We start from the raw sequence: 10,146 nt of genomic DNA, 5'->3' as shown, positions 1-10,146 counted from the left end.
TCAGCCAGGCATTCTTTCTCCTATGCCTGAAACTGTTAAAGGCTGCTGAGACCTTTCTGCTGGAGGAAGGAGTATGTAGCTGTGTTTATTCATTCAGCAAAATACTTGACTGTGGAGAGCCCATGAATTCTTCATATTTATTAATTTCAGGAATAGGATTTCACAACTATTCAAGGGCTATGGGATGGCTGTGGACAACTGCTGTTACTTCAGCTAATACAGTCTGGATGCTACTTTGCTTTTAAAGCTTTGATTTTTGCTCCATGTTTATTTTTTATTTTTTAAGATTTTATTTATTTATTCACGAAAGACACAGAGAGGCAGAGACACAGGCAGAGGGAGAAGCAGGCTCCATGCCGGGAGCCCAATGTGGGACTCGATCCGGGGTCTCCAGGATCACGCCCTGGGCTGAAGGCAGGCGCTAAACCGCTGAGCCACCCGGGGATCCCCTCCACGTTTAATTTAAAACAATGACAGGTAACATAGACATATGTTGAAATACTTTTCCTAACTGGTTCCTTCCTTGGACAGTAACGGGTTTTTTCTTTTGGGGGTTGGGGCGGCATGCAAGATAGAGGCTCAAACCCCAGAGGCTTCCGCAGTGTTGTCACACTTGTGATGATGAATGGTACTTCTTTCCCCCTATGCACACCATAGCCTCAGGCCCTTTCCTTGGCTGGTGTACTGGCTATATAAATGAACACAGAAGGCTACTTTGATTTTGCTTGAAGTACAGGAAGGCAGAAAGGATTAAACATGGGGAGAAAGTACCCATGTTTGGAACTAGTTTCCAAATGCCATTTGGCATCTCCCTCTCTTAAGAGCAAGCTGGCACTGTGGCCGCAGACCCAGCTGTGTCTAGGACATCACGTTGTTCAGTCTCTTATCTAATCGGGTTTGTGTTCTTACCCAATGTTCATTAGGTCATCACATATAGCTTCTTCTCCACCCCACAAAGGCTCCTAGTTAAGCCCCTACGTGGAGTGATTGAGCATCCAAGCTCAGGGGTAAAGAGAAAGAGCAGCTGACTCCTCCTGCCTCTCCACGTTCCTTAAGTGCAAGCAGTGGTGCCTGCCTCTGGGCTTGGCTCCACGGTCCTAATGGACCTGAACCAGGACAGACAGAACTGTGGAGTCATACCACCCTTGCCCCCTGTCCCAGTTCTGAGGTCCACCTTACCAACCTCTTCTCCCTTGACAAGAGGACTGGTGACCATCCTGTTCCACCTTCAGTTGTGCCTCATCTCCTCCACTTCACCTTGTGGAACAAGCAGGCTCAAACTAAATATCCAACTTCTGAAAATGATAAGGGCTTTGCGAAGAGGTTATCAGTCAAGCTTCGAGAAAGACACCAGTTAGAGAAATAATCTTGTTACATTTGTCTTGTTGGCTCATTCTTCCAGGTCATAGGAAGATCTGAAGTGCTATAAATCTTCCTGAGAAGTTACACCTTTCCCCCAAATTTATTAAAATGTCCATGTGATTTAATGAGTACCCACACCTCCTCCTCAGGTACACGCACATTCTTGTTCTGCAGCACTTCCTACTTAAGTTGATGGATGTTTTGGGCTGTAGTGATTGAAGTTCAGCCCTATGTTAGCTCCCCAAAGCTGCTAGAAGGCTATGCTCCACAGGGGACCCCAGCCAACTACTGGAAGGAGAGCCCATAATTCAAGGATTGCATTGTGACTTGTCACCGTCAAACAATCCCACTGGTTTAGGAGCTCCTTAACTCCTTGTTCACATTTTTAAAAACAAAGAATCCACCAGTACTCTCATTCATTCTATTCACCCACAGTTCAAGTCCCACACCACTCATGATGGCCTTTCCCCTGGGAGAAGGCAGGTAGATCACACTTTGAACTTGCCACAGCTGGGTCCATTCTTCTAGGGAGACGATCTGGAGAAAGTAACTAGCATGACAGGTCATCTATACAAAAGGGGGGATCTGCGGCACTGTTCAATCACACTTGGCTGGCGTAAAGTCCCACAGAGGGGAGGTAAGGCCCTATCCAGTTGCCTACAACACAAGAGATTGGTGCTTCTTTCCCAGACAAGGCTGAAAGGGGTCAACCTCATTATGAGAATTCTATTTTGATTACAGTGATCTCACTGAGCTATTTTGGAATCAAAATGTGGCTAGGTGCCTGGTTTCCCTCAGTGGCTTCACGTGGCTTTCAAAGGTAAGTAGGGGGTTGTGCTGACTTTTGGTGAAAGGGTCCAAGCCAGCAACACAATCATCCAAAGTCCAGATGAGGGATCAGTAAATACAACGTGCCTGAAAGGCAAGCCTTGAGCACATTCTTCTGGTAGACATTAACTTATTAAATCGACCCTGATGGCAAATATAAACTTTGCCCCATCTCACTTGGCAACCATAAAAGAAGTGAATTTCAGTCTATAAAAGGAAGTGGGAGCTGCCGCTGGATTTTGGGCTCCAACAACCTCCATCTGTCAAGATGTGGCACCTCAAACTCTTTGCAGTGCTCATGATCTGCTTGCTGCTGTTGAACCAGGTAAGAGATGGACGTGCAAAGACTGTGGTTGGGGGAGAGGGGACTCTGCTCTGGAGTCTACAGCCTCCTGGGGGTGATCCTTTTCCCAGGGTGTGTGGGAGGGTGTGTGCTTCCATACCTGAGGCTGATTGGTCTTCACCCTACAGGTAGATGGCTCCCCCATAATGGAACTGAGTTCAACCAAGAGAAGGCCACGGAGAATGACCCCGTTTTGGAGAGGGGTTTCCCTAAGGCCCATTGGATCCTCCTGCCGGGACAATTCTGAGTGTATCACGAGGCTGTGCAGGTATTCTACAAACCTGAGAGTAGGGCAGAGGAAAGAGCAGCACACACACAGACCTAAGAATAAAACTGGGCTGGCGATTGCCTGGGCTTTAGTGGGGAGCTCCATGGCAAATCCCCCAGGACTGCAGAACCAAGAACAGCTCCATACAGATACCACCAGAGTGGTGCTTTTCCTTTCTGCAGTTTGTCCTGAGGCTGGATAGAGCAAACAGAGGAAGGAAATGCACCAGAGGTGGCTGGCTCTGGGCACTGCTAAACCATTGTCTTAAAAACCACCTTTTCTTTTCCTTTAGAAAAAGACGCTGTTCCCTAAGTGTGGCCCAGGAATGATGTCCAACCAGGGGAAAGGAGAAAAGCACTTACCTACCACAATGCTCCGTTCTATGGAATATTGATTAACTGCATTTTGGCTGGAGACACTTAAATGAAGCAATCTTGTATTTTTAATATTTAAAGACAGATATGTGCTTTAAACTGGTTTCCATTTCTTCTTAGAATGTTATGTAGATATGCATTACTAAACTTTGTTAGAGTTTATTTTTCTATGTATACTATTAAATGTCTCAAAATTTTCAGTCTGGAATTCAAGTTTTTTAGGGGAAAATGATTCATTTTGTATGTTACAGAAAAAGAAAAAAAAAAAAAAAAAACCAGCATTGCCTAATAGCAGACTTCTCAATCTGCAAAGTACAGTGAAAGTGAACATTTAAGAAACAAAGAACATGACGACAGGCTGAAAGATGAAAGTTTAGTAATAGCCATGTGATCTGCCATGGCACATTCACAAGCTGTGGCTCTGAATCCTGGCCCTGCGCTGTGTCAGAACTCTTCAGTGAGGTGTCAAAGGTGGGCAGTGTTGGCATGTGCGACCTAATGATGTGCCCGAGTTTATCTAGGATCTAGGACTGAAGAGAAGGCAGAGAATTGCACGAGAAACCTAGTTTAATAAAAACAATAAAAGCCCAAGCCCCCAAGAACAGCAGAAAAGACTTTTTGAAGATTTCTGCTGGAACAGGGCGAACTGTGATCTATGCAAAAGGACTCATGGCCAGCAAGTTCAGAATTTCTGTAATCAGAAAATGAGAGGTGGACTGGGGGACCAGACTTCTCAAGCAGAGTAGCTACCAGCAGACACTAAGATACAAAACAGAAGTTACATGAAAAGGCAAAGTAAGAGTTGAAGAAGTTTAAAGAGCACAGTGTTTATAAACTTTAATACAGAAAATCTATTTGATATTTATTAAACTTAGTTTCTCCAGCTATGGTTTGGCATTATACAAAGCATCTTAATGACACAGTAGAGTTAAAAAGATCTTTACAAATTGAAATGTGATACCCTTGTCTCCAAATATTTTAATTGCCATAAATTTGTTTAAAAATACACATTAAACGCATGTTTGACACTCTAAACTTTCTATAATCTCAATACCACAAAATACATATAATATACTATACAGATGTGGAAAAATCTAGTTAGTATATAATACTTTGCTCACCATTAACAGCTTTATTATGTGAAATGCACATACTTAGAAATCCTAGCTTTTGAGCCCCAAAGTACCTCTGAAATTTTAATGTATTGCAACAAATAAAAATCACAGTATATAATTGAAATTTTGGTTGAAAATGTCAGATGCCTAAATATTTTGGATAAAAGAAATGTAAAACAAAGATTTGGATCATGTACAAAACAAAGGCATCCTATCAGACAGTAACAGTACCTTTCTGTAAAATCAACAAGGCTTTTATTTTATCAGTGACATTACTTCCCCTCCAAAACCCTCCCCAAATATCAAACTGTTATTCACCAAATAATTTTAATTTCAAATAAGATAAAAGGATTCAATAAATATATAAGCATTTCCATCCTCCATATACAAAATTTCTTAAAACCATCAAAACGGAGGCTAGATAGAAATTTCCATAACCGCACTAACCAACCTCACATCTGGTCCTCAAAGGTAGTGCCTTTCCAGGCATTGCCCATTGGGCCAGCTCTGTTGGTGAGCCCTCCCACCACCCCCCCAACCCCAGTACTGTTGAACGCTCATGTCAATGATTTGCCAGGTGTGTGCATCAAGTTATAAAATGGGGACACTTCTTGAACAGCAACAACAAACTCAACAGTATGGATAACCATGGCATAGATATGAAAGGCAGCATTTCCAAACAGGTATTTTCCAGAGAGGAACATAGCAGGTAGAAAGTTCCAGTGGTTAAAAGCTGAAAAGAAACCCCACATGGAAGCAGTAACAGGTCAAAACTGCAGACTACTAGAATTTCTGGGTGGGAACATTTTTTTCCCCCATGCTCATTTAGAGAGCTTTTTTGTTTGTTTCTTTTTTAAGAATAGCAATTTATGCTTAGCTGAGCAAAGGTGGCACGGAGAGGTCAATGCTGACAGTCCCAAAGTCAGCTCATTACATGATGTTTAGGCTGCTATTTCAGGATGCTTAAACATCTAGAAGACTTGTTTTAGACTTAACTCGAATGCTCTTATTCTGTGACCAGATTTCATCGAAAGGAAAAGATTTAGATATTTTTCACGGTTTTTCTAAAGACAGTGACTTCTTTTTTAATTAACCATGTGGTTCAAATGAAGAGACTCAGCATCTGCTTTACCTACTGGTGATAACTTACTTCCTGTCACTTGCCAGCTTGGGTCTAGGGTCTAGAAGTCTAAACTGAATTTCTCCATTACTGAGTACAGGAAAGATAAGCACACAAAAAAACATAACCAACTTGGCCTCTTCCTCTGGATACTCCAAATCGTTTGATACTTATCTCTTCTCTTTATTTTACTGAATAGCAATCTTAGATGTGCAGCATTATTTATTTTTGGAAAAAATTCTGCCTCTCCAACACATTAATACATGAAATCAAAATGAAATCTGTGCTCCACATAATTAGAGGATATGGGTGATAGGAGTCTACATGAATGTGAAATGCTTTGCTTCCCAATTTACTTAGCTTAAAAAAAAAAAATCATCACAATCTGCCTAAAACAGTCATTCCCATTAGATGTTCCTGGGACCCAGAGGCAAACTCCTATAATTCAAATACATAATGAGGCCATTCTGTTCAATTAGCAACTGGAAAATGAAAATCCTTCCCACCCTGTAAGAGCCCTATTATACTACAGAAGGGCTCAAATATATTTTAAAAGTTAATTTACTACAAATCATAGTAATTAAGCTTTAACAATCTAAAAGGAATACACATTGCACCCTTGAACATTAATATTCAAGGTGTCAACAAGAAAGTGTCTTAGATCAATTTAATAAATAATGTGGAAATAGTTGCACTAAGCTAAAATACTAAACACACACATTTTTGACAAACTAATTTCATGTTTTCATACATACATACATATATATAAAGTGTGTATGTGTACATAATTTTAAAATCCAAAGCTGCATACCCTCACACCTAGAAGAGCGCACAGCATACCTCTCCGCTACACAATGAGGCATCACCGACTGGAGCGACCACTGGCTGCTCTGGAGCTCCACAGTGCTGCCAGACTCCAGAACTGGAACTTTCATTCAGAACAGGTGCCTTCTGTAGGCTCTTGCTTCACAATGCAAGCTCGCTCAATGAAGATAATTTCCCAAAGTTTCTGTCATTAAATACAAAATGATGCTTGTCTGATTTAGCTGATTAAATCTTTCTTTAATAAAAAGAAACAAACAACAATTAAAAAAACAACAACAACAGTGAGTCTAGTAAAGCCACAAGTGAATGCAAAGTGCAGCCCAGGTGCCTATGGATCCACCAGGGGGAGAGCTACCCAGAGCGCAGGCATGTGTGGGCACGTGCACACGTTACGCTACACTGCTTCTGCACCGGAGAATTACGTCAGTGAGGGTCAACCTTCTTCACTCTTCGGCAACTAGAGCCGAAGATTTATCTAAAGTACTTGTTGCTTATAAACTTAGTTCTTGGCTCCTTGCCCAGGAGAAGGTGGCACTGAGGCAAGAACTGGGCTGAGTGTTCCCCAGCCAGACTGCACCCCGGCTGGACAGTGGAAGCTGAATGGCTTGGAGGGGAGGGCCCCCCACAGCCCAGCCCAGGCTGGGCAGAAGTGCTCACTGGCTGCCTGGAAAGTCCAGTGGTATAGGCTGCTGCCTCCTGGCATACAAGTGTGGTTGGAAAGAGCAGTCAACAGAGTGATTTTTTTTAAATAGTTGCTATTTCTATAATTAACTATTTATTAAAGTACAAGTCTCAGACGAAGTAAAGTTTTTAGCCACTTGTCAAATTCAGTTTTAAATGGTTCGAGAACACTGAAGACACCTATTGAGGAAGGAGGAATGGTGGCCTATTAGGGGAATCCAAAGTATGTGCTGGAGCAGATGAAGACACAGACAACTTTTGAGGAGATGGACAGAGGAAGGGGAGTGGTGTTTCCACAGACTATTACATTGAAAATTCAATTATTTAGGATAGGATTCTGATCCCTTGCCCATTACCACCGTGGGAAAATCCCTCCACAATGAAAAGCTTGAAAAAATTCATTCCATAAGAATTAATACAGTTTTAGAGAGAATTAACTTAGAACAGCACCATAAAACATGCAGGGAATTGTCTTAACAAAAAATCAGTGTGACCCCAGAAACACTCCTGCTGCCTTTCAGGACACACAAGAGATTAGAACACGCTGGAACTCAGAGGTGCCCCACTGGCTGCTGTTGCTGAAAGCATAAAGGCTCGGAGGATACTTTATCCATTTCTAAGATATCACTGCAAATTAAGGAATCAGAGTAAGAGCAACCAGAGAAGGACAGGACATACATCTACTTGATTAACAGGGGCAAGTTTCTTACCAAATAACTACCCTAATCACCAAGAAGTTGTCTTCTTAAGGAAAACTGTTCCTAAAACATACTAGTAAGATTAAGTTAGAAAGATTTCAAAGGCAATTTCTCCAAGGGAAAAAGATTAACTTCAGCATAATTTCTAGATTCCAATCCCCAGTGACATGCAAAAACAGCCGGAGGTACAGAACAGTTAAAAAAAGAAAAAGCTATGTAAATATGAAGCCCCAGGATAAGGAAGGTTCACAAGCTTCAGAAATAAGTGTACAAAAGACTCAAACACAGAGGATTCACTGTACCACTGCGCCTGGGAGTTCTATCCTTTCTTTCCCATTTCAAGCTTTAGCAACCATCTATGAATAGCAGGGCAATCCTTTTTTTTTTCTTTCCTGATTGGATTAATTCATTTTTGGAATGGGGAGAAGGACAAACTATTTTTTTGGAGCAGCATTACCCAATCAGACTAAGTCATGTAACCAAAGCATTAACTTTTCTGAAATAATTCCTCTTTATGTGACCCTAAACGAAGATTAAAAAAGAGAATTTAACATTTCTACTGCCAAAGACCAACCGTAACAGGTGATCTGGTCCTAGTGTAAAACTTCATCTGTAAACAATCCATAGAGTTTTCATTCAAAGGTAAGATTTAAGGCACACCAGACATGATAGGGGCACATGATCGGGGCATGATTGAGGGTACATTTCTCACCTTTGACTCCTATATGCACCTTACAGGGAAAGGTACTTTGAAATACAACTCCTAACAGAGTTGGCTTCGGCTCTACTCTTGCTCCCCTCCCCTGCCCAAGAGAGCTAACAATGAACCAAATAGGTACTTTCCTAGTGTGAATCTTCTGATATCATCAGAAACATAAATCATTGGTGAGGGCCTTCATAATACAAAAGGAGTCAGTACAAGACAGATTTAAAAGAACTTCATCTCTACCTCAGGCATTACAACCATAAGTTGTAGAGCAAAAGCACACACAGCAAAGCTCCAGCCCATTCCTGCATTTGTCACTGTATGCTCCCATGAGAGCATCATAATCTAGTGTGGCAAAAACATTTTAAAAATAAGAATTCTGAAGAGAACTTTAACCCTTCAAACATCATCACTGAAAGAGATCAAGGCAGCAACCCTCAGGAGCTGGATCACCCTTCGTTCCACAGTAACTTACTCTCTTTCAATTAACCATCAAATTATTAGCAACAACAAAGAACACATGGTTCTAATAAAATTCATGAAGTTCAAGATTGTCCATCTACGAAACCCTTTACAAAATATCCTTCTCCTAGAAAGTTTGCCTGCCCTCTTCTGTAATGCATTAAATGCAAGATATAGTCACCTTGTGATTGCTATAGTGTTATTAACACATTCACAGTTCTTGAAATAATGCATATCAAATCAGACACATTTCATCTTCTATCTGTAGAATGCCATCTTCTCATATTTAAATGATTTTTCATGTGTAGAAGAGTATCCTTAATACTAAGCATTAATTCTGCAATAAAATTGTAGTTAAGATTTAAAATAATATCAGGTAGTAGGTGTAGAAAGAACATGTCCATATTTTAGATGAACCCACTCTTACTCTTAGAAGAGCTACCACAAAAAGACATTAGGTAACAAAGCTCCCCAAGTACATAAATAAAAATGCCTACATTAAATTTACACTAAATTTTCAAGAGTAAATTTATAGGCAGAAACTACTAAGTTTTAAGCTAGCCCCAATCTGGGAACTTAAAAAAATTAAAATAAATAGAATTTCAATTGATCAGTTATAAATTGCAATTGGAATTTCAATCTTATTACAGATCACCAAAACCATCTTATCAATGTGCTGCAGATTTAAAAACATTTAAATAATTTTTCATATTGGGAATATTAAAGGGCTCAACTGACATCATGGCTTTGGGTCATAAATAACAACAACACATGAACCAGGGAGGAGAAAACCATTCCTCATTCTTAGTGTCGACTAGGTGGCATGTTATGGCAGTTTTCCTTCGTGATGTGACACAGTGTTGTGGAGAAAATCAGAGGCAACGAGAATGTGTTCAGTTCAAGATATCAACTTGGCATCCTGGCGAAGCCAGTGCAGTCCCTGCCGGGTGTATCGAACTAGGTCTGTCATGATGCTCGCATTAAAGATGAGAGGGCCCATCACTTTATCCAGTTCAGCAAAGAATTCTAGAAAATCAAAAACAGTCATTAAATGATGCACACACTCTCCTGAACCACTGCTTTTAAAGTTTTAGTCTAGATTATAAATAGTTGTCAAATGAAGTAAAAAAACCACTCCCTCCTGCACTATATGATGCCCATCCATATTTCAGAACAAACCATTCCATAGTCTCTTTCACGTTCTATTATTCCTGTAATCATGAAATGTTTCAAACAGACTGTATGGTTAGGAATTGTTATATATAAAAACGGAATTCTTCTGATGGAAATTATCAATTGCTAGTATGCAGTAAACATTACTAAAGTGGAGACAATGTACTATATTGTACTATTACTCCAAACAG

The 10,146-nt window shown here is 40.6% G+C and overlaps 2 protein-coding genes across 5 annotated transcripts in view; one reads left to right on the top strand and one right to left on the bottom strand.

Moving 5' to 3' along the window:
• The first annotated feature begins 2,359 nt into the window (after window positions 1-2,359).
• On the top strand, window positions 2,360-3,375 carry LEAP2 (liver enriched antimicrobial peptide 2). Its single transcript, XM_025994919.2, has 3 exons — window positions 2,360-2,515; window positions 2,662-2,801; window positions 3,094-3,375. Exons 1-3 carry the CDS (start codon window positions 2,459-2,461, stop codon window positions 3,128-3,130), a joined length of 234 nt encoding a protein of 77 aa, XP_025850704.1. The 5' UTR covers window positions 2,360-2,458; the 3' UTR covers window positions 3,131-3,375.
• A 611-nt stretch (window positions 3,376-3,986) lies between these two features.
• AFF4 (ALF transcription elongation factor 4) overlaps window positions 3,987-10,146 on the bottom strand; it is a 93,674-nt gene continuing 87,514 nt past the window's right edge. For all 4 annotated transcript variants that reach the window (XM_025994916.2, XM_025994918.2, XM_072731772.1 and 1 more), the window contains one exon: window positions 3,987-9,808. In XM_025994916.2, the coding sequence (XP_025850701.1) occupies window positions 9,681-9,808 (128 nt within the window). In that variant the 3' untranslated portion in view covers window positions 3,987-9,680. The remainder of the gene's footprint in view (window positions 9,809-10,146) is intronic.

The sequence above is a fragment of the Vulpes vulpes genome, chromosome 12, assembly GCF_048418805.1.
Source record: "Vulpes vulpes isolate BD-2025 chromosome 12, VulVul3, whole genome shotgun sequence".
NCBI lineage: Eukaryota > Metazoa > Chordata > Mammalia > Carnivora > Canidae > Vulpes > Vulpes vulpes.
The sequence above is the reverse complement of the archived record's forward strand: the minus strand, read 5'-3'. Positions and strand labels throughout refer to the sequence as shown.

What these genes read in the sequence shown, in the direction of transcription:
- LEAP2 (XM_025994919.2), top strand. Translation starts at nt 2,459, where the DNA reads ATGTGGCACCTCAAACTCTTTGCAGTGCTCATGATCTGCTTGCTGCTG. An exon ending in GCTTGCTGCTGTTGAACCAG is followed by an intron (nt 2,516 to 2,661) that starts GTAAGAGATGGA and finishes TTCACCCTACAG; the next exon opens with GTAGATGGCTCCCCCATAAT. An exon ending in TGTATCACGAGGCTGTGCAG is followed by an intron (nt 2,802 to 3,093) that starts GTATTCTACAAA and finishes CTTTTCCTTTAG; the next exon opens with AAAAAGACGCTGTTCCCTAA.